The 23,621-nt window shown below is 57.6% G+C and overlaps 1 protein-coding gene across 4 annotated transcripts; it reads right to left on the bottom strand.

The window, feature by feature from the left end:
* Positions 1–584: 584 nt before the first annotated feature.
* Positions 585–23,267, bottom strand: PCDH1 (protocadherin 1). Of its 4 annotated transcripts, XM_045819946.1 has the most exons (6): positions 16,650–16,779; positions 14,372–15,234; positions 9,243–11,438; positions 3,967–4,186; positions 2,962–3,000; positions 1,706–1,827 (listed from the first exon to the last, which is right to left on the bottom strand). In XM_045819946.1, exons 1-5 carry the CDS (start codon positions 16,762–16,764, stop codon positions 2,975–2,977), a joined length of 3,420 nt encoding a protein of 1,139 aa, XP_045675902.1. In that variant the 5' UTR covers positions 16,765–16,779; the 3' UTR covers positions 1,706–1,827; positions 2,962–2,974. The 4 variants fall into 4 exon arrangements, with proteins under 4 accessions (XP_045675895.1, XP_045675888.1, XP_045675902.1 ...); XM_045819939.1 differs by lacking the exons at positions 2,962–3,000; positions 16,650–16,779 and adding an exon at positions 23,080–23,267 and having other exon boundaries at positions 585–1,827; XM_045819932.1 differs by lacking the exon at positions 2,962–3,000 and having other exon boundaries at positions 585–1,827.
* Between the last annotated feature and the right edge of the window lie 354 nt (positions 23,268–23,621).

Here is a 23,621-nt window from a genome sequence, read left to right as displayed (position 1 = left end):
CCCTCACACCCTGGCCCCCTGAGGTGAAGAAAGGAATCCCACCTCATCATGGCTGACTGGGCTTCTCTGCCCCCCAGTCTCCCCACCCACTTTCCCATGGGACCCCTGACCCTGGCAAAGGGAAGCCCAATTGGAAGAAGGGGGCCAGGGGCCCAGGGTGCCCTGAGGCAGCCCCTCCCACCCCAAGATCAAGGCAATGGTGGTTTTACAGGCTGACGGGTCAGTCATGGCAGGGGCTGGGGGTGGGGGGCAGGGAGGAAGCAGGGTCCAGGTCCCCCCTATTGGGGGCAGCGATCAGCCACCCCCTGAGCAAACCTTCCTGCTCCCAACTCACCCAACCAGGCCAGAGGCACAGTCATCCCTCCCCTGTCCAGCTGCCCCCCCCACAACCTCAGGGTCCCTCCGCGATGCTCATCTGGGTGTGGGGGGCCAGCCTGAGCGGGGATCTCCCCCCAGGGCACAGCGCAACAGTTACAAAAAAATAGAGATTTGTATTTTTAAAAAAAAAATTAAATAAAAGCCCAGCTCTGCTGATAGGCAAATGTTACCCCCGTCCCCACCCCCACCCGCCTGTTGTGTCCCTGGCCTGCACCCCCACCCCACCATGGCCCCGAGGGTATTTACAACATGGAACGATAGAGGCCTAGGGTGGGGAGCACTGTGGCAGGGAGTAGGGGACATAGGGCAGGTCCCCCCCAGAGGGGTCCCCCAAGACAACACAACATCAACAAGAAAAGTTGCAAATCAGGCAGAAATGGGGACATCATTCCAAGGTCCTTATATACAGACACTGCGTGACCAGCAGGGAAGGGGGGTCCCGGATGGGACAGACATGGGCATGTGGTGGGCAGGTGGGTCAGCCCAGGAGCAGTACAGGAAGACAGGCCTCCGCCCCACTCCCACCCCCTTCCCCACCCCACCTTTGGTAACGAAAGCCCTTCAGGGAGCCCCTGGTGGTCAGGTGTTTCCTCTGGGAGTTCCCAGGGAGAGGGGCTCCCCAGTTCAGCCCAGCTTCAGTGCTGGAATGGGGGCGTCCTATCCCCGCCCTGGTCGGCCACGCGGGAAACTGCATTAAAAGTGTGTTGCCCACCCACGATTCCACCATCTGCCCAAAGTGAGGAGGGCTCCCTGGAAATGGAGGGCTGGGAGCCTGGTCATTGTAGAAGAACCCTCTTGGGCGTCAGCTGGGGAAGCCCCGTCAAGGGGAAGAAGGGGCTCCCTGGGGGCTGGGGGCTGAAGTGAGGGGAGAGGACCTGGACCCTGCAGGGGGAAAGGGCCAGCGTGGTCATGAGGCCAGAACTCCCCCTCCCCTGACTTGGGGCCCTGGCCGGGAAGTCCACGCTGGAGGGGTCAGGAGTGGGGCCCTGGAATGGGCCCGTCTGGGAGCTGGCCGGCGGCTGGATGAGGGGTTGGCCGCCGGCCAGAAGGGGGCTCACAGGTAGATCTCTCGCTTGGCCGTCTGGGCAGGTGCCGTTGTGGCTGCGGGCGGGAAGTCCGAGGTCTGGGTCAGGGGGATCTCCTCCAAGGTGGCCGAGTCCTTGCAGGAGTCATGGCTACTGTGGGAGAAGGCACTGTAGGAGGGCAGGAGGCGCACGGGGGCCGTTTTGGTGTTCCGGTCTTCCGGTGGGCTGGGGCTGCCAGCGCCCGCAGGCTCCTGCCCTCCTCGGTCCTGGTAAGGCACGAAGGTGGAGAGTTTGAGGGCGCTGCTCTTGGTCCGGCGGCTGGGAGACGACTGGCCAGGCATCCAGCACGTGTCGGAGTGACCAAACTCGCTGCATTCCCGGGTACATGTGCCTGTCATTGCGACATCAGGCAAAGGGCGCAGGTCTGCAGGACAGAGCGATGACAGTCATCAGGTAGGGCGGCCTTGCAAAGCCCTCCTCCGAGGCCTCCCGCTGTGCCAGAGCAGGGCGCACACCCCTTGCTGCCCCCTGAGCTCAGACGCACATGCAGCCTCAATAGGCACATGCCCTCCCGCCGCCTCCCACATGCTCGCTCGCTCTCTCACACGATCTGTCCTTAAATAGACACGTTCCTTCCCTGCTCACCCACCCTCCGGCTCTGCTTGCACACACCCATCACATCTGCCCGCAGACAGGTGCACAAACACACAACTCATCCACGCACTCCATCATCTATCTCCAGGCACACGAATCTACCCTCCGATAGGGGTGAGGAAACCCCCACCCTCATTTAAGGAGTCTCTCTCTCTCACACACACACCCTCACACACACACACTCACCCCTCCCCTCAGGTAAGCGTGGATACACAAATTTGCACTGGGCATCTCTATCCTCACACACAGAGCGCACATCCCTTCCTTCTGAACCCTCTCAAGCCTCACCGTGCCCCCAGAGGTCCTGGAAGCCCACCCCAGCGCAGCAAGGCCCTGCTCTAAAGCCAGGGAGAGAAGATGAGCTTCTGTGTGGGGAGCTCACGTATAAACACACACACCCACAGGCACGCTCATGCAGCCCCTTTCCACCTCACTGCGGCCCCTGCACCATCCACCACCCCTGGCCTTTTCCCAGCTCCCTGCCCAGAACACCCTCGGGAACAGGAGTTGGCCGCTTGACATCAGCAGTAGCCGGTGTGGTTGCTGGGCAGCAGGGTCTCCATGGGAACAGTAAGGCCATGAGCACTTCCTGTCACTGTTGCCCCTGTCCCGCCCTCGCTCAGGGACAGTACCAGGCGGTGACCCCCCTCAGGGGATATGACTGAGCAGCACTGCCTGCAGCAGGGGCTCCCTTGACACCACCCATCTGGGCTGGGCCTCCAGCCAGTGCAAGGTGAGGAGGGGACAGCTCTGCTGTTAGCGCTCAGAGCACTGAGGCTCTTCAGCTCAGGGCAGAGTCGGGGAACCCACGCTGGCATGGAGCAGAGCACAGGCACTGGGTGGGTGGGGCCGGGTGCTGGGCCGAGTCCCCCAGACCCCAGACCCCAGAGTAGCTCCCACATACCTGGCACTCCGCCTCAGGGCCTGCTCCGACCAGCTGGCTCTGCGCGGGCACAAAAAGGACGAGATGCGCATGAGACAGAGCATGGAGGGCAGGGTGGGGGCGAGGGCACTCTGGGACCTGGGGCCGGGGAGGTCAGACGAGGGCCGGCACCCAAGGGCTGGGAGTGGAAGGTGGCATCTTTTGCAGATGCTGGGACAGTTTGAACTGAGGGAGGGGGCCAGACCCAAGGACAGCTCCAAGCTGTTTCTCTGTCCCAAGGTGAGGATTATTTAGGCTGCCTCACCATAGGCTGCTATGGATTCACACACACACACACACACACACACACACACACGTTCTGACAGCATACCTACCACGCGTGCCCGCATTGACCTCTCCTCCAGCCAGGACCTCCCTTCTGCCATCACCCTCCTGACCCCTCCCAGACAAGCCCTTCCCCTTCCCCGACCTTCCCACTCCTCTGCCCCAACCCAACCCTCTCCTGCTCCTCCCCACAGTAATACCCCTCTCTGACATCCTCAGAGGACCCAGGGTCCCCTCCCTTTTCTCAAGGCCCTCTGATCCTGTTATGGGACCCTCTTTACCTCAAGGTCCCCTAAAGGTTCCATCAGCACTACCTGAGCCCTCCGGCCACCATGCTCAGGGGTCCTATCCCCAGGGAGGCAGGATAATGTCTGTCATGCTGAACGCAAGGTCTCTGGAGTCAGAGAAGCCTGGGTTTGAATCCCTCCCAGCTCTGTCACTTCCTATGTGTGGCTGTGAGTAAGTGATTCATCCTCTCTGAGCCTCAGTTTCCGCCACTATAAAGTGGGCACAACGAAGTTCTCAGGCCAAAGAGTGGCTGTGATGACTAAATAAACATGAACCTGAAAGCACTCTGCACAGTTATAGCTGCGGAACATACAAGGAGCGCAGTAACCGAAAGAGGAATTTTTCTAAGGTCTCGTCACCATCTCTGGCTTCCACTCATCCCTGGGGTGCCCCAACCACGCTGACACTCCTCACCGTTCTCGGGGTGCTCCATCTCTCCTATGCTGCCATCGGGGGTGGTGCGCTCATAGTGGTCCTCAGGCAGAGCCAGGGGACCAAGCCGGGGCCCCGAGGAGGACTTGCTGGACGGCGTCTCAGACTCCTCCAGACCACTGTCGTAGTAACTGTGCTGGGACGGGTCCTGCAGCTCCTGGGCCTGGCTGGTGGCGGAGAAGGTGACGCGGCGGTGAGGTAACTGCAGGGAGAGAACAAGTCAGTGCCAGCCCACCAGGCTGCGCCATGGGGCCCGCCACCACACCAGGCCGCAGCCTCGGCCAGGCCCGCCCGAGAGCTTCCAGCCCCTCAGCAGCCACCAAGAAAAGGCCCAGCCCCCCCCCCCCCCCGTACAGCATAGCCCCCGGAAGGCACACACCCCAACAGAGGACTTCCCCTTAATTCTAGACGGCTCCCAGTACCGCCAAGACCACCTGCTGAAAGTCCCAACACAGCGCAGGCCCCGTGTCACTACAGCCCCCAGGCCACCAGGTAAGCTTCGTCCAGCACCACCGCTGGTCACAGTGCAGCCTCCCGACACCAGCACAGTGCCAGCCAGCGCCCCTGGACAAGCAGAGCCTTGAAACACTAGCAAGCCTCTGATTTCTAGAACAGCTCCCTAAAAGCGGTACCAACTCCTAATTCCAAAACAGCTCACCAACAGTCCCCTAATTTCCAAACAGCACTTCCCAAACTCCAGCTCCTCACCTGTCTCATTGCTCTTGTAACTTCCCATTGCCTCCATCCAAATGAGGTGCCAACCTCTTTCTGATCCCGTTCCTCCGCCTGGCTGGTAATGCTGCAGGCCAGGTGGCCTCAGGGCTCCCAAACCCGCTCCCACTCTGCCCTCCTGGCCCCACTTCATTCCCCTCCAGAGAGGCCTGGGGGTGGGAAAAGGTGGGAGGGAAGAAGGAAAGGGGGCCAGATAACAACCAGGGCACCTTGGAGGTGGGCAGGCGGAATGGAAACCCCCTCATCCTCTAGATCAGGAAACAGTTTTAGCAGCAGGGGATTAGGGTCCCGGAGGACCTGGGCATGGGGGAGGGGCTTGGCTGCCATCAGGGGTCAGGAAGGCTGGCCTCAAATGAACTTTGAGGAAACAGGAAGGAGCTTCTGGGAAGGACTGTGGGCTTGGTGGAGCCAGGACTTAGAAGCAGAAGCGCAGACTGGGGACTGGGGTGGGGGCAGAGGAACTGTGACAGGATGTCCCCAGGATGTCCCCAACTGGCAGCCCTGTCTGCCCGTCATGGGTTAACGATAACCCCAGCACCCTGGGCCTCACCTAGGTTCCTGGCACTACCAGCCAATCACCCAAACACCCACCTAGGACTGCCACCGGTTTTCCTGCCAACCAGAAAGTAGGAGTTGTGGAGGGCACAGCACCAGGTCCCCTAGAGGGCAGGGTGAGAGCCACCCAGGCCCAGGGCCCTGCTGAGGAGTCTCCGGGCTCCCTCCAACGCTCCGAGACTTTGTAAGGGCTTTGTCTCTCCTCTAAAGCCCTCACAAGGATGTTCTCAAGATGGCCCAAAGAGGTGGCTGCAAGATGGCAACCCAACTTTCTGATACCCCACGTAACCTCTGTCCCATTCAAGGCAGCCAGAGTGGGGGATGCTGTCAGGAAAAGGAGCTTTGGAGCTGACGGGAAGGCAGCCCGGAACTGCCTCCCACCTGGGCTCCCACCCCAACTCTAGGAAGAGGCAGCCCTTCTTGGGGATCCATGCTGTGATCAGAAACACAGAAGGATCTGGGTGAGGACACACACGGCCCCCCAAATTCACCCGACACATGGGGCCAAGAGCTCCGTCCACCTGGTGATGGGGTGGATGGGCTCCAGGAGGGGAATCCAGGAAGCAGCGCAGTCTGGTTGTCGGTGCTTCCCTTCCTCCCGCCCGCAGCACCCGCCCCTGCTAGTCTAAGGTTCCAATTGGTCCTGCCCTCTAGGCACATCGCTTGATCTCTTTTTCCTGATTCTTTTCTGTAAAAGGGAGAGTTGGGTTATACTCAACACCAAATATTTTACTTTAATCTTCTACTATTAAATCTTAGAAAGCCTACATCCAAAAACTCTCAGACTCTAGCCCTGTAGTTCTAGACACTTGCTGGGTATTTCCAAGGGGCTGTCTCTACTGGCCCTTCAGCATATCTGAAACCGAATTCTTTTTTCCTTCGGTCAGCTTCTGCTTGGGGAATGATCTGCCTCTCATCACTCTGCGGTCACCCAGACGCAGAAGGATGAAGTCTGTCTGCCTGGGAATCCTGCTTAGCTCTCCCCTCAGCCCCCATCCCTGCTCCATATCCAATTATCCCCCAAATCCAGTGGGTCTTTTCTCCCTAAGTTCAGCCAAACCCACCCATCATCCCCACTGCCACCAGCTTAGTTCACACCGGACAGTTTCAATCCTGCACCTTCCCTTCTGCTCCCTGTGAGTCTACCACACACTCCGTTGAACTTTGTGAAACTCAGTTCACCCAAACCTCATGAGCTCTCCAGGGCTCCCACTTCCTCTTAAGGAACTTTTGGCAAGCTATCTGTGTCCTCTACAACCTATAGTTCTTCCAGTCTCGTCTTGCAGCTCTCTCCTCCACCCTCCAGTGCAGAGAGAACATTCCCCCTTCTGCCCTCTCCCTGCCCCCAACTTGGTCGTACTGGCTCCTGACTCAGTAGTTGGCTCACAGAGTGAACCTCCTGCCCCACTCCTACTTATCACGGAGGCTCCCGTTCTCTCCCAGGAGCCCACTCCCATGTCCTATGTAGGTCTTCCCACCGTGCTCCTCAAAGGGAGGGGGCACTCTGGTCAGATACATTTGGAAAACGCAGAATAATACAAAGTTTAACAGGTTCCCCCTCTCTTGCAGGCTTCACAGAGCCTTTAATTGGACAATGTGATGATGCAGCCCTTACTACCAAAACTAACTTGATCATGCAACCCCCTTTTATAGAATAATGGTTAACAGCAGACTCCGGAAATCAAATTTCATGATGCTTTGTGCTTGAATTCTGACTTCATTGCTAACTAGTTTTCACTTCTGTAAAATGAGCTTTATTATAATGACCTGTGTCACAAAGGATTATGAGCATTGAATGAGCTAATTCACATAAAGTGCTTAGCATGGTACATTACACCTAGTAAAAATTCAAAAAAAAAAAAAAAAGGAAGCAAGTAGTAGCAGAAGTAGTTGGGGGACAAGTTGGGAAAAGTTTTACTATGGCGCTTCTCACTTGACACTTAAGATTCTCAATTGCCTCATCTTCTCACTGGTACGTCTTGTACAAAGTGTCCATTTCTCCTCGGGGTCTAGTACCACACTGGGCACACGGTAGGAACTCAGCCTTTGTGTTTTGGAGATGGTAGTGGTGTTTCGGCTCGGTGGAGGCCGAATGTTGGGAGAAGGTATGCATTGTGGCTCCATTTGCAGTTTGGATTGGAGCCAAGTAAGGGATAACCCCTCGGACTCAGAAAGAAAAGGATGAAGGAGCTAAAGAATAGAAGAGCTGGTGGCAGCAAGATGCAAATGAAAGAGAAGGAATGATTGGTGAGGAGTGGTTGGAGGTCACCCTGGAGATGCTCATTTGTCCAGGAGACATGAAATGAAACTAGATTTCACTTGCCCAGGCCCCACTCCTCCAAAGCCCCCTGGAGTTTTTACTTTGGGGCTACCCCCAGGGGATGAGGGAGTTTGTGGACGGAATCAGAGTAGAGAGCTGGCGCCTCGGACCTCCTGGGAGCGTCTCAAGCCTCTTCTGTCGCCATGGAGACGGGTTGCCTCTGGCCTCAGAGACTCACCCAGGGCCCGAGGCCCCTCACCCAGACTTTAGCCCTCCCCCCCTCAGACACAGTGAGGGAAGACCCAAGAGAGCAAGAAGTGAGAGATGGAGAGAGAGAGAGTGAGAGCCAGCAACCCAGGTGGCCAGAGCAAGGAGCTGAAGGAAGGGAGAGAGCAGGACGAGGATGTCTCTGCCCCCGTCAGCAGGGAGCACCCTAAAAGTGGGGGTCCAGGGCAGGTCAATTCAAAGGGTCGAGGATCCCCTCCCCTCTCTCTGAGCCCTCCCTCTAGGCAGCCCAGGCCGGTGATCACAGTGGGGGACACACAGGGAAGGGCCAGCTAATTGCTGGGCTGAGTGGTATTGGGATGAAGAGGCTGGGAAAGGGACTTGGTGAGGTTTTGACCTGAGGGAAGGTGGCTGGTACAATTGAGAGGGTCTCTGCCTTCACCTGAGGCAGGCAGGCTGCACCCCACACCCAGCAGGTGCTCTGTGCGAGCTCTGTCTGAGACCGCTCAGTACTGGAAGATTGGCGAGGTCAAGTCTCAGCCAGCGGAGAAAAGGCAGCGCGTGAGTGCATCCCCACCTGCCCTTTCTCGGTGGAGAGTGACATTCCCGGGGAGAAGGCCTCACACACATGGGGTAAGGGGCCACGTTGAAGGCTACTTGGAAGGGCACTTTTCCCGGGACAAGGACATGGACGTGGGCGGACAGGAAGATGTACATTAAGATAGGGTTGGAGCAGAGGGGCAGGCCTAGGATGTGGGAAGGGACAGAAAGAAGGAATGGGAAAATTGTGTCGGGACCTAAGGACAAAGGGCTGTTTCCAGTCTCTCTCACTCCTTCTCTCAGTTCCAGGAAAATAAGAAACCAAAACTCCAAAAATAGAGAACTTTATTGTCAAAGATAAGTGTTTGGAACTGGGGCTGGGAAACTGGGGCCCAGCCCCAGGAGCCTGGCGTGGGGAAGAGGACATACCGAAGGCACAGACGGGGAGGCCCCTCCCCAACGGAGTCCCCACCCAGTTACCCGCTAGGACCCAGGTCTCCCATTTCCCCCCAGAGAAGCACCATGGCTGGTCTCAGATGGAGACCCAGGTTTGGAGGGGACTCTGCCACTTCCCCTCCCTTTCTGCCTCCAAACCCTTCTGCTCACCTGCCAACCAGCCCGCTCCTGCAAGGCCCAGCAGCGGGTCCAGTGTCCCTGGACTTGAGAAGTCACAGGCCTCTCCCAGTGGGGAGAGAACAGGAGATTACACCTTCCCTCAGTTTTCACTCTGCCTAACCCTCCATGCCTGGGTGAGGCGACCAGGACCCCAACGTCCCTAGCTCTTTGGTCCCACCTCCCACCACTGCCTTGGTCCGGCCCCCACAAGGGCTGGTGAGCACACAGGCCCGACACACCTGCTCTGTCACTCCCACACCTCAGTCCAGATGGCCCCATGATAGGGGTGGGGTGGGGGCTTGGGCGTGCTGAGCCGCAAGGTCTGGCCTACCTGCTTGTTGGGGTATTTGGGGGGATTGGTGCGGTAGCTGTAGTCGGAGTACTGCTCAGAGCCCGTGGACGTGGTGTCCCCGGTGCCCACAAATGTGTTTGCAGGCGGCAGGTCCTGCACCACCTGGTGCTTCTTGGAGGCTGAGGGTGACTGGGGCTGCAGCTGGATGGAAGGTAGTGGGGAGTTAGAGCGGTAGTGGCGGCCCAAGTCAGGGCTGCCTGGTGGGTAGTTGAGGGGCAGGTGGATGCGGGGGCTGTCCCCAGGGGCATCGCTCATCAGGTTGAACTTGAGGGACTTCTGCAGCCCAGCCTCGTCTTCATCCTCCACTGGTTTCACAGGCTTCGGGGACTTGCTTTTCTTGCCTTTGCCTTTGTTTCCCTTGGAAGCTTTACTGCTGGGCTTAGGGGTGTACAGGTCCTTGGTCTCCTTCTTCCCAGCCTGGTAGCCACTCTTGGCCTCCCGCTGACGGCAGTAGCGCACGAGCACGGCCAGGGCGATAAGCAAGGCCACGGCCACAATGCCAGCCACCACACCAAAGAGGATGTTGCCACGCTGCTTGGAGCGCTCATATTCCGGATCCCCAGCAATGTCGATGTCCAGCGGCGTGTCCAGGCTGTGGCCCAACAGGTTCTCCAGCAGCGTGCGGTTGGCCAGGGTCTCATTGACATAAAGGTGGACCAAGGCTGTGCCGTAGCGTGGGGGCTTGCCGCGGTCACTGACCTTCACCACTAGACGGTGCAGCCCATGGTGGCGCCGCTCAATCTCCTTCTCCAGGGTGATGGCGCCTGACCGTGACCCAATCTGGAAGAGTCCGTAAGGGTTGCCACCGGTAATGCTGTAGGTCAGCTCAGCATTGACACCGGAGTCAATGTCCTCAGCTGTTACCTGGCTGACCGTCTCCCCAAGACGTGTCTGGGGGGTCAGCAGCCGGTGCGAGGTATTGGAAGGGGCAGTAATAAAGGGTGCATTGTCATTCTCGTCCAGCACGTTGATAGTGACACCAACGTAAGCAGAGCGAGGTGGGACGCCACCGTCCACCGCCTTCAGCTGGAAGGTGTAGGTGCTTTGCTGCTCCCGATCGAAGCTCAGGCTGGAGAGGATGGTGCCTGTGCCATTCTGGATAACGAAGTCACCATTGTCCTGCTCCACTGTGAGCTGTACCCGGGCATTCTCCCCTTTGTCCCCATCAATGACAGTCACCATGCCCACTGGACTCAACGCTGGCATGTTCTCCATCACTGAGAAGTTGTAGCCACTCAGCATAAACTTGGGGTCATTGTCATTGCAGTCCAGCACATTGACGAGGACAGTGGCTGTGCCCTGGAGGCTGGGGCTGCCCCGGTCAGCTGCCACCACCTTCAACTCGTAGTTTTCCCGCTGTTCCCGATCAAGGGATGTCTTCACCCGGATCTCTCCAGTCTCAGGTGAAATGGTGAAGAGGCCCTCGGCGGCCGACTCGGGCTCCAGAGAGTAAACCAGCTCAGCGTTGGAGCCTGAGTCAGCGTCACTGGCGGTGACCTCGGCCACCACTTCATCTGGCGTGTTGTTTTCTGGGAAGGCGACCTCAGTGACGCTCTGGGTGAAGACAGGTGCGTTGTCATTGATATCCACCACTTGCACCTTTAGGGAGTTGGTGCTAGAGAGTGGAGGGTTGCCCGCGTCCACAGCCACGATCACAATGTTGTAGTCTCTGTCCATCTCGTAGTCAAGGGGGCTGGTGGTCTGCAGGAAGTACTTCTTCTTGCTGTCACTTCCCGTGTCACTGGCCTGGCGTAGCTTGAAGGGCACATTATTTGCCACCACACAGGTGACAGCTGCATTCTCTCCCTCGTCTCGGTCAGATACCTGCACCAGGGCCACAGCTGTCTCCGCTGCCACATCCTCCGAGATGTTGGCCATCCCATCCTGATGGGTCACCAGCCCTATGCCCCGGATCTCAATGGTGGGGGCATTGTCATTCATGTCCTTCACAGTCACCACCACCTGGGCACGGGCACTCTTGGGGTTGGTGCCTCGGTCCTTGGCAAGCACTGAGAAGCGCAGGGTGCTTAGGTCCTCACGGTCCACGGGGCCCTGCACAGTGATCAGTCCAGTGTTCCTGTCCAGGCGCAGAAGACGCCTCACCACTTCGGGTGCCTGGTAGAACATGTAGTCGATCTCTGCATTGGCACCTTGGTCCGAGTCGTTGGCCCTCACCTACAGAGCAGGGGAGGAAAAGGAGGACGGGTGGGTCAGTCCAGAGGAGGAAATCAAGGGACGCAAGGGCTGCCTTTTCAACAAGCACGGCAGATGTGACAGGTCTAACGTGGCACCCTTTCCCAGAGCAGCACAGGTACTGCCCCTCTCCCGGTCCGGACACTCTGGCCCATTTTCCCGACCTGCTTCCCTAAAGAACACAGATGCTGCCTGCAACTCCACAACAGTACTCCAAGCAACTGCTCGAGATGGGAGAGGGCAGAGTTAAATTCTACTTACCATTCCTGTACTCCTCTGCCCAAATATGGGAACGAGGATCCCGCTGTCCAGCTAGTACAGCCCTTTCACCCAATTAAACTGGCCTTCGACCTTTTTGAACAGCTGGAAAGGTGTGGGCAGTAAAGATGGTGTGTATGCATGACATGTATACAATATGTGTGCACATACACACGTGTGATTATGGGGATATGTGTGATTGTGGGAAAGGTGTATGTGTCATGCACATGTGTGTTTCACATCAGTGGAGACCCATATGTCCACCTGGAGGACACAGGTGAGGGGATTTCTTTTGAAAGCAGCGAGATAGGGATATGGGCCAGAGGGAGCTGGCCAGGCCACTGTTCTGTCAAACTGGGGAAACCTGTTTCTCCCCCTCCCACTGGGCTGGTGCTGGCTGGGCACCAGCCTGAGGAATCCAGCAGAGCCTGCAGCCAGGAGGGAGGGGTTGGTGCAGGCCACAGAGCCTGCTGGCAGCAGGCTGGGCTCCCAGCTTCAAACAATGGACTGTCTGTCCCTTTGCACTGGGCACACCCTCCCGTGGCAACACCGAAGCACACTCTATACAAACACGGGGGCCACAGGAACCAGGTAGCAGTGGCCGTAAGTTAGGTACCAAAGAATGTGATGACAGGTGGGCTGGGGGATGAGGAGGGGGGAGGGGACAGGCATAACTTGGCAGAACTCTGGGGAGAAGAGCAGAAGTTTCTTAGGTTCAAATCCAGCTTCACCACTTCCCAACTATGTGACCTTGAGCCAATTATTTAATCTCCCCAAGCCTCAGTGGACAAATATACAAAATGGGGATAACAACAGAACCTGTTTCACGGGGGTTGTGGTGAGGATTAGATGGAATAATATGTATAAGTGCCCAACACGACCTGGCACAGGGCAAGTGCTCCCTACATAGCACTGATCCCTCTTCTTGTCCATCTGTGCATCCATCCTCCTAACTGCCCATCTCTGAAGATCAGTGCTAACACAGTGCTGGGCACCATGCCCAATGGGCCTTCAAGCCACTGCGAGTCTCTTCGCCTTCCTGCCAGGACTTCTTCCGACATGGTGGGGCACCTGGGCTTGGGTTCCCGGCCACCCCGGCCTCTGCACACCCCGGTGGGCCAAACTCTCACCCTCTGAAAACCAAGCAGTTTCTGCTCACCCCTCCACACACCCACCCCCTCTATCTATCTGTCCCCGACATTTTCATTATGAGTCCCACTGTCTTCCTGTCTCCACATTGGTCACCCAGCTTCTTATCTACTTCTCTTGACATTTTACTTCCCTTTGTCTGAAGCAGACTTCTGTCTGTTTCGCTCCCATCCTTGCTCAGTTCTTTCTGCCTCTTTCCCACTGCTGCCTTCCTCCCATCCTCTCTCCCTCCGGTCTCATCTCTGCCCCAGCCTCCTGCCTCACCCAGCGGGAGGGGCGTCAGCGGCTGCACACAGAGGCTGCAAAGCCAGACTGTTGGACACGGCCCAGGAGGAATCTGAACATAGAGGCCAGATGATATCAGGCAAGCTTCCTAAACTCAATGGACTAAGTCTCCCATCTGTAAAATGGGGATAATGCTTACCTTGTGCTGTGCGGATTAAATGATATAACACACATAATGTGCTTAGAGCAGTCCTGGCACCTACGCTATTATTATTCACCAGCCCCGACTGTCTGTCTCCCTTTCCTTTCTCAGTGTCTCTTCTATGGCTTCCAGTCCACCAGCCTCCAAAGGGAAAAAAAAAGGGTGGAAACTCCTCCCCAGGCCGGACTTCAGTTTGAGGACACAGGACGAAGGGTTTCCTAGGACGGGTACCGAGGCCGGGTAACGGTGTCCAGGGCAGGCAGAGTCCTCCTCGGCTCCCTCACATCAAAGACAGACGGCTTCGGCCCATGGGGCAGAGAAAGGAGCTGGGGCTGGCAGGAGGCCAGGGTGGAGATGACAGTGGGAGATACACCCACCTGTCTGCAGGGACGCTCTCTCCACTCCCTCCCAGGCTCTGGCCCTACCAAGCTGCCCAGCCCCTGGGGCAGTTCCCACGGAGAGGGGTGCTGAGAACTTCAGCAGAAGCTACCAAATCCGCAGTGTGCCAAGCACCCCACACCCATGGGCTCCCTATGCCTAGTGGAGGACGCCGGGAGGCAGACATCTGAGTATAGTTCTCTAGAACTTGAGGACTCGCCTGGCTAAAATGATCTCATCTGACTGTGCCAGGAAGGAGGCTAAAGCAAGGCTCTGCCCGCCAGCTTCAGGAGAACCTCACACTGCCAAGGGGCCCCCCGCTTGGGAAGACACTCTCTCCTCTGGAGAGATCCTGCCCGGACAGAGGATGTTTCCCTTGTTCCAGCTCGGCTGGGGGAAGATCAACTGATTTGGGAGGGGGTTTTACTTCTCAGAGATTTCAACAATTTGAGTCTGCCTCAGAGCAGGGTGATTACCAGTCACATGCTTTGTCTCTGTCACTGAAGTACCTTGATAGAGGGAAGTGGTATCACCTGCTAGGGTGGGGTGGGAAGGTCTCACCTGGCTGGGGCTGGGGACAGGAGGCCTTGCCACAGTATCCTGGTGGTTTGCCCCCTAAGTGAAGGGAATTCTCACCAGCTTAGGGTGGGCTCCCATTTCTAGAGGTGGGTCACCCAGACAAGGAGGTGGAGGGGACTCTCACCTGGATGACGGAGTGGCCTATTGGGCTGTTCTCAGACAGCTCAGCCTCATAGGAGGGTTGCTCAAATTTGGGGGCGTTGTCGTTGGTGTCGAGCACAGCGACCCGCAGCAGGGCACTGCTGGCACGTGGGGGGTTGCCGCCATCCTGAACCTTGATGGTGAGGTCATAGGAGTCCCAGCGCTCCCGGTCCAGGTTGCCCATCACAATGAGCTGTGGCTGTTTCCCATCCTGGTCCTCTGCCACCTGCAGCCCAAACAGCTCCTGGGCCTCAGGTCCAGCCTGCAGCTCATAGGACGCCACACCGTTGGGGCCAGCATCACGGTCTGAAGCCACTGGGATGGAGAAGAGTGAGCCGATGTTGGTGTTCTCCGGGATAGGCAGCGTGATGACCGGAGAGGCGAAGTTGGGTGTGTTGTCGTTGATGTCCTGCACCTCTATCTGGCCCTCCAGCAGCCGGGGACTGCCGTTCTGCGAGAGGTCTGTGATAGACACCTCGAACTCCAGGATGCAGGGCTCACCGGGGAGCTGGTTTTGGCATTCACGGAGCCCCTCGCGGTCGATAGAGGTCTCAGTGGTGAAGATGTCACCTGTCCTGCCCTCCACTCGCAGGTACGGGGCACCTATCTCTAGTTTGTACAGGTGGCCCACATCTGGAAAACCGTAGTCGGCTGTGAGGCTCCCAATGAGGGTGTTGGGCGGCTGCTCTTCCGGCACCTTGTACACCACCTGAGTGCTGTGGCCTGGGGATGCAGCCAGCAGGAGTAGCAGTGCTAGCAGCAAGGGGGGCAGCAGCAACTGTTGCCCCCCAGGGCCTGGGCTGGGCCTCAGGGGCCCCATCCTGGCAGACTCCAGAATCAGGAGGGCTGCAAGAGGAAGAGGCAAAAGAGGTGGTCAGCTAAGAAGAATCTGGCCCTGAGGGCTGCGCAGAGCTGGCCCCCCACTCTCGCTCTCCCACCTATACGCTACTGCCCTGTAAGGGAGCTCAGCCCAGCACAGAGCCCTAAGTCTCTCCCAGAGCTGGGTGTAGCAGCTGGTGTCTGCCCCAGCTGGAGGAGCCGGTAAGGAACCTGAAACAGGTCTAGAGCAGCTCCCGCCCCTGGAACGCCCTGACCCACCTGACACTCCCTCCTTCCCGCCCTGCTGTCTACTCAGGGCTTTGTCCAACACCTCCTTCTCACCAGCATCCTGCCTTAGTCACTCATGGTAATTACCCTGATACTGAGATAGAGAGAGGCAGCTAGTGGAAAGGGTGAGGCCTGGAGCACAAATCCCCCCTCCCCCACCACCGCATACGCACAGTAGGAAAGAGACACAGGTATCCCTTCCGCTCCCCAGACCCACACTCGGGGCCACTCAGATTGGCTGGAGGGGATGATGTCTTCTTTCTGTCTCCTCTGAGATGCCAAGCCAGTGTATGCGTATGAGTTACAACATCTCAAATAATTCTTGTCTGACAAAAACCACTCACAGTGCCCAATGTCCCCCACACCCCATGAAGGGCCAGCTTGAACTGGGCACCAGCCAAGGCCCGGAAACAGTGAGGGTTGAGGAGCAAGGCGTTAGCCCTCCCCAGACTGCCTCCCAAACACATATATACGCCCCTGAGCTGGCATGCCTGTGCACACAGACCGTTGCCGAGGTGCCTCCCCACGCCCTCTCCCCCTTCCACTGGCAGATGTAGGGGAGACCCCAGCCGCTGTAGAGAAGACGGTAAAGGAAAAGGGTGGAGTTAGGACTGTGGTCAGAGCTGATGAGCCCTGGTATTGGAACTGGGAGTTGCCCTGGCCCGTCCTCAGCATGGGGAACCCAGCAGGTCTGACTGGGGCAGAGGTGCCAATGACACCACCAGCCTTTCCCAGACACCCCCCCACAAAGTCTCTTGATTATGAACATCTGGCTCTATTTGATCCCTATCCCTGTAAACATCTGGTCCCTGTTTCACACCTGGCCCATCTCCACCTTAACAGGCCCAGTCCCTTCTCTCCCTGCCCTCCCCCAGACCCTTCTCATGAGTCCTGTGCCCTAGGCAACCACAGTAACCTGTTTCTTTGGCCTGTTTCCCCCCAGCTTTGAGGCTTGCATTTGCAGACCCCAGCCAGACCTTCCAGCTACTGTCCCAGTCCTGCCTGCCTCCTCCTCTCCCACAACACCGTGCCAGCCCCTCTATTCAAATCCAAAGTCTCTGGGCCAGCATTTTTAGCAAATGGCTCAGGTTCGGTCCCTTTCCCCCACTTACACCCAGAAATTCCACCCAGGCTCTATGACAGACCACACTCACCCCACTGAAGGCAGGCTTGGGTGTCACGGGAATCCTTCCCAGGCCTCTCCAGCCCACGGTGACCTCTCGGCCTCCAACGCACAGCTGCTATTGTCTGCCCCAATCCCTCAACCATGAATCACTGCTGTCGGGGACACCGCCCGCCCGCGTGTGCTCCAGCATCGTGCGCCTATTCCTGGGCTCCCAGCCTCCAATGGCAAACATCCTGAGGGAAGGGACAGGGCTCCCTGCATTCAGCCCCCAGCTCCACCCGTGCTCCTTCAGGGATCCGGGCTCACTGTAGGTGCCCACCCGTGCATTCGGTGATGTTTACCGGACATTCACAATGGGCCCGGCTTTGTCCTGGGTGCTGCTGAGCTAGAGCTGACAGTGGTTCTAACTCACTGACTGCTTGTCAGTTTTGTGTGGTTGTGCCCATCTGGCAGACGGACGGCAGCCGGGTGCAGAAGAGCAGGGACCACGGCATCAGGCAGTATGAGGCAAACCCCAGCAGCCCACTTCCTGGCTGCAAATGATGTAGAGCCTGTCTCCTGATGTGTAAAATGGGGATCATACCACCTATTTCCTAGGGAGTTTGAAATCACGTGGGCTGAATGCCTAGTACCCAGTGAGTCCTCAGTAAATGCCCCCCCAAACGCAACTGTAGTTAAGTGGTTGTTTGGGAAATAATCCGTGAATTGTTTGTCTTTCCTACAAGACGGGGCAGAAAGCAGGAGAGCTCCTGCCCTGTTGAGCCCTAAACCCTCAAGATCCCACCCTGGACTTGGCATACAGCAGGCACTCAGTAAGGGCTCCTGAACGACCGATTATTATTTTAGCTCCTAGGCTTAACCTGTCCTGGCACTTTTGGAGAGGTCTTTGCTTGTTTTCCTGCCCAGTTCCCCTACTGAGAACCTGCTGGAGGCAAATTTAATCTTTCTCTGTTTAGGTCCATAGGACATTCTCAGCAAATGCTCACTGAGCACAGATTCCTTACGCAAGTCAAACACTTCACTTCCTCCCCATAGCTTGTCCAAAGCACAGCCCCACCCTGGTCCTGAGAATGTGCTTAAAGCATGTGAGGCCTTATCACGTTACTGTGCGTTTGTTCCCAGCTGCAACCTTAATCTCTTTAAAAGAAGGGGGCGTTTATCTGAAGCTCCATTTGGATTCACTCTCCAGCTGTTTCCCCACTACCTTCGAGGACCAGGCACCGGGCTCGCCTTACTACCATCATGCATGCTCCAACCCACACACCCTTGTCTCCAAAGAACCTCATTCTCTTCCAGGCCCTAATTCTGCCCCTCCCCCTCCATAGCACATGCACAACTCACGATCACTGTATGCACCTATCCCATGGGAAGGTCTTGGCAGGGTTGGGGTTACGAGGGAATCACCCTAAACCTGACAAAGAGGAGAAATAAGGCGATGACTGCTTGCCTCCACTCACTCTCTTCTGATCAAGGATTCTTATTGGGTCACGTCCCCCTCTACAAATTTTATGAAACTATGGTTCAAATTTTTCCAAGAAAAATGAACGCTCACAAATTTTGGCTACAAATCCAGAGGTCCATGGTCTAGAAGAATTAGGGTGACTCTGACTTGTAGCTGGGGCTTCTTTCCCCACCTGAGGATCACGATCCTCAGGCTTCCGGGGCAGTACAAACACAGCCGCCTGTGACCCGCCCCCACTCCCAATACTCTCTCTCAGATCCCTCACCTCCAGCCAGTAGAGGAGCTGGGAAAGAACTGTGGCATCTAAGGTTTGTGCTGGAAAGAGAACCACAAAAGAATATCCAAGGCAGGAAGGTATGGGGGGCAGGGGAGTTCCTGAGAGGGAGGAAGAATTTGGGATGGTACCTAGTGTAGGGGCAGGAGTTGAAGAGGGCATAGCCCTTAAAGTACCTGGAGAGTCCCCTTAAAAATGAGGATTTTTCTGGCCCCACCCTTAGGAATTCTGTTTCCTGAGAAAGGACCTGGAGAAATCCTCAGGTTGCTGCAATGGCCCTGAACTTCTGGGAACAACTTTGAGATATGCTAAATCCTAGTTCAGAAAGAAGTGCAAACTCCATCATCACTTTTACCGTCATCTTCCCTGTCATCACCAGGTCCAAGGTAACACTCCCTGAGATTTTACTACATTTACATACATTATTTCACCTAATCCTCCCAACCCTCTGAAGTGAGTGCTATTTATTATTACACGGCTCTCTGCAGCACAGTTGATGAGAATGAGGCTCAAACAGAATAATTAATTGTCTTGGGTCACAGAAGTAGTAAGTGGAAGTCAGGGTTTGAGAAAGAATGCTCTTCATATCCCAGAGCTTGGGGGAAAGGCTGGATGGGGGAGGGGAAGTCAACAGAAATGACCCCCCATGGCTAGACTATGACGTTTGCTCTGTACTCACCCAATGCATGCGTGCACGAGAGTGTGCACATGCGCGAACACACACACACACACACACACACACACACACACACACAATCTATCCCTGCCTGGGCTGCCAAGACTGCCAGGCAAAGAACAGAAAGAGGGTCTAGAGTTCAAAGACCCCAGACCTCCTAGGCTGCTTCAGGGACCCTAGGGATGCAGGGAGCGTCAGAGCAGCCATAACAACAGTGAGGTGGCCCTTCCTCACCCCTGCTCCCACCAGCCCTGAACTTTGCCCCAGTGGTTAGTTATTGGGAGTCATTAGTGCCTGACGGAGCCTTTGAAGTGGTTAGTACCTTATCTGCCCTTCCCCAAGTCCTGGCTGGCTTCCTGGCAAGACTAGCCTCACCTCTGCCCAGTGATATGGGCACCCAGGACACGGAGAAGCCAAGGCCTCAGCAGGGACACTAACTTATCCTTCTCAGGCCTAAGGAGCACAGGGAGGCGTGAGGGGGCAGAGTCCAGGAAAGCCCAGGAAAAACACCATCTGTGTCAACACCTGGGGAGGGTTCACCTGGAACCTTCATTTCCAACCCACCTCAGAGACCAGGGTCCACTTCCTGCTGAATGCTGTGGCCACAGAGGAAACACACAGAGGCAGCTATCAATGTCCCAGTGCCAGGTCAGCCCTGGACCCCCAAACCCCCACCCCTGCACTGTTACACAATAGGCACCGACACTGTGAGAACAAAACACCAAGGAACAAAGTGAACGAATGTCTGGGAGGGGAGAAAAGTAAGCAGGGCTGTTGGGTAGAGCTGTGCAGAGACCTCCTGCAGTGAACAGAGCCAGCCCTCAGCTCCTCTCCCTGCTCCTCCACAAGCCTCTATTAACCTTTGCAGAGCTGCCAGCACCTGCATTCTTCAATCAGATTGTCGGAGTTCGAACCCTGGCTCCACCACTTCTTAGCTGTGTGACCTTGGACAAGTGACTTCACCTTTCTGAACCTATTTCCATACTGTGAAATAGAAATAATAAATCCTGCCTCTTGAAGTTATTTGGGAGAATTAAACGAGTGAGAGCTGATGCATCAAGGTCTATTACACCATAAAAGATATATAAACATGTCTATGCCTCTGTGTGTGCGTGTATATATGTATTATATATGTATTTTCTTATCACTCACTAAAGCATTTTATTTCCAGCATCAGGCACACTGTAAGTGCTCATTGATTCAATAAATAGACAAGTCAATCCCCTACCCATTGGGGAGACCTATGAAGGCAAGGATGGTATGTATGTTACTACTGTACCACATCCTCACCACTCACCATGGGCCCTGGCAGTTAGGTGCTCAATACACTGTTGAAAGAATCTCTGCAGCACCAACTATCCTCGCTCATGGTAGGGGCAGCCCTCAGCCAGTATTCCAAGGGCCTCCCCTCATTCCCCCTGAGCCACACCCCCACCCTTGCAGGCCCTCTCCTGGCCCTTCCATCCCACTCTTCCCAGCAGTTAGCTCACTCTCCCTAGCCCAGCTCTTCTGAAGGAGCAGCCACAGCAGCAGCTCCTCTGCCAGGAAGACACCGGACCAGCACGACACCCCTTTCCAGCCGATCCCTTTCGGAACTACAGTTTGGGTTTGGCGGAAGCGGGGAAACCAGACCTGCTCCGCCACCACACTGTCCCCGGTCATCTCCCGAGATCTCTCTCACCCCTTTCCCCTCAGCTCCACCCCATGCCTCGGTGTAGTCATCATCACAAATTCCCATCCTTCCAGGCCCCCACGTCAAGAAAGTAACACCGTGCCTCTCCCCAGACACACACCCAGATCTCTGGGCTGCCACAAACACCTCCTGGGTGCCCTCTTTCCTGGCAGTAAACGAGGGCTGGCCCAAGGCAAGTAATGGAAGGCTCCCTGCGTCTTCCGGCACGACGTTCTGGACTCGGCTGGCCACAGCAGCCCCCTGCCTACACCGACGTGGTCTGTGGGCGCTCCCCGCACACACCCTTCGGGGGAGTCTCCTCCCAGAGAACGCGGGAATGTTGGGGGTGGGGGCAGAGGGGGTGATGGCGACAGTTCCTCCATCATCCTGTGGCTCGGGCGGCTCCACCCCCACCTGAGCTGTGCGGGGCCTGGGAGCTCCAGGCGAAGGCGGGGCGCCGCGCGGTGAGAAGGCTCAGCCGGCGGGCCCCCACACACGCCCCCAGCCCCAAGGGCCGCTGCGGGAAATCTCTCCCCCTCCTCCGCACATCCGGCCTCTGCCTAGGGTCCCCCGCAAGCCCGCGTCGGCGAGAGCCACGCAGAGGGCGCCGGGAGGGATCCCGCGCCGGAATCACAAAGCGTCGAGCCAGGCCGGGCGGGGACGTTCTCGTCAAACCGACCCTCTCGCGGCGGGAGGAAAAGGGGTGTTTGCCCCGCGTTCAATCCTCCAGGACCTCAACGCCGGCCCAAATCTTCCTGCTAGAAGGAATAGTCGCCGACCGCCGTTGGGAAATTGAGACCAGAAGCCCGGGCTCCTGAGGACAGCTGCGGGGAAGGGGTGCGAGTTCACCTCACCCACCAGTTTTGCCCCTGCGCGTGCGGCGATCCCCGGCCCCAGGGCCTCGCGGGCGCACAAGCCTCTGACCTGCAGCCGGGAGCCCGCGGAGGGGGCGCCCAGGTGTGAGAGGGGAACAGGTGTGCTGGGGCCCCAGGTGGCTCGGAGAACGCAGCTAAATGGTCCGAAGAGGGTCGCAAATACCGCCCCTGGCTCGCACACCCTCCGGAGCCCCGGGGAGGCGGGATGGCGCGGCCAGCCAGGTCCAGCTGGTTCCGGGAATACCCGGCCAGACAGCCCGGGAGTGGGGGTGGGGGAGGCGCCGGTGGAGGAAGCCTGTCCCGCCGGCCTCCAGGGTTCCCGCTGTGCGGGTATTTGCAATAACAATGTGCTGAAGGTGAAGGCGCTAGGGGCTCGCCGGGCGGCCTCGGCCTCGCCAAACGATATCCAGCCTCCGAGGGAGAGGGACAGAGTGTGTGTGTGTTTGTGTGTATACGCTACAAGGTGTAATGTGACACTGTTGGTGTAAGGTGTGTGACACCCACCGTTAGGACGTGTGAAGCAGTGAATTTTGTGTTTGCGATTGTGAGGCGCTTCTGCAGGTGCCACTTACTGTGTCAGGATGTGTGCCCTCAAGGCGGGTGCTGAGGTACTGGGTTGTGTTTATGTGGGTGCAGTCGAGGGATGCCAGCCGACCTGTGATGTGTGCCTATGTTCTGGCCAAGAAGTAGGTAACATAATTTGTGTTAGGGTGTGTTCCTTAAAGGAATGTGTGTGTGTGTGTGTGTGTGTGTGTGTGTGTGTGTTGTGGCTAGGTTTTGAGTGTTCATCTTGCGAACTGTGGCATTAACACTCTTACATGTGGACACGGGACTGTGTGTCCGAATGTCACACAGATTGTGTTCCGCTGCTCCGTGTGGCCAAGGGTTGCATGTCCCTGCCGCTGAACGTGCAGGCGCTGAAGCGGGTTCTGAGCTAGTGACGGTGCCCCAGTGGGCGCTGGTGTGCGGGAGGTATGTCTGTGTTCACATATGAACGGATGTATGTATGCGTGTACTTATGTCCGCGTTCTGGTCCTCAGGGTGCCCGCGGGGAGTTAGAAGCGCCTGAGTGAGCAAAGGTGGTCGCCCAACAAGTGTGTGCGCGTTATGGGTGAGGGTCCTTGCTGTTTCGTCCTCGGGGAGCCCCCCCCAAACTGGGGGCTGCGCGCTTCCCCCAAAACATCTTCATCCTGCGCGCTCCTAGAGTCTCCTACCCCCGCGGTTCCAAGCGAGCATGGGTGCCGAACGCCGATACTGGGGGCCGGTTCAGCACCCCCTTTTCTCCAGTCCGCTTCTCGCCGCGGACCTTGGAGGCCAGGGTGCCCCGGCCGCAATCCCCACTCCGAGTTCCCAGTCTCTCCCACCTCTGCCCTGGCGCGCTGAGCACCGACAGGGCCCCCTTGGCCTCGCTCGGATGAGCGCCCCTCCCGCAGCTCCCGCCGGCCATGGCCGCTCACGGCCGGGAGCCACCGCCGCCTCCACCGCCGCCGGATCCTTACCCGCCTCGGGGCAGCGCCGGCCGCGGGCCTTGCAGTCCATGAGCCACTACTGGCCCCGGCCGGGGCTGCGGCTCTGCACGGCTCAGGCTGGCGCTGCGGTTCAGGCTCTGGATCCGGCTGCCTATGGGCGCAGCAGCCCCAGCGGCTCCGCGTCCGCGCCGCGCTCCCGCTCCCCGAGTGTGCGAGGCGGCGGCGGAGCCAGCAACGAGCAGAGCGCAGAGCCCGTCCCGCCCCCTCCCTCCTCCTCCCTCCCGGCCCGCCCGCCCGCCTCCCGCCCGCCTCCCCGCCCCCCTCCACCCCGGCCGGGAGGTGGAGCTCGGGACCGCTCTGGTCCCACTGGGAGGGGACCCCGAGCACCGCTCCAAAAGCCAGGAGCCCCCTTTGCTATCTCCCACTACCCGAGGCCCGGATACACGGGCCGTCCCCCTCCCTGGCTCTCCCCTTTACCCTTATCCCACCCGAGCCCGCGTCTGAGACCCCTCCCGAATTCCCTTCCTAACCTCATTCAAACACCTGTCCCTACCCTGCCCCCCGGGAAGTCG

Source organism: Phyllostomus hastatus, unplaced genomic scaffold, assembly GCF_019186645.2.
Source record: "Phyllostomus hastatus isolate PE091 unplaced genomic scaffold, TTU_PhHast_1.1 phas_contig_150, whole genome shotgun sequence".
Taxonomy (NCBI): Eukaryota; Metazoa; Chordata; class Mammalia; order Chiroptera; family Phyllostomidae; genus Phyllostomus; species Phyllostomus hastatus.
The sequence above is the reverse complement of the archived record's forward strand: the minus strand, read 5'-3'. Positions and strand labels throughout refer to the sequence as shown.

Bases quoted from the DNA above. Each gene is read 5' to 3' on its own strand.
- PCDH1 (XM_045819932.1), bottom strand. From the start codon at position 16,764: ATGGTTGAGGGATTGGGGCAGACAATAGCAGCTGTGCGTTGGAGGCCG. The intron at 11,439-14,371 runs GTGAGAGTCCCC...CCTGCTCTGTAG, and splicing joins TAGGCCACTCCGTCATCCAG to GTGAGGGCCAACGACTCGGA. The intron at 1,828-3,966 runs GTGAGGAGTGTC...TCTGTCCTGCAG, and splicing joins GATGGAGCACCCCGAGAACG to ACCTGCGCCCTTTGCCTGAT.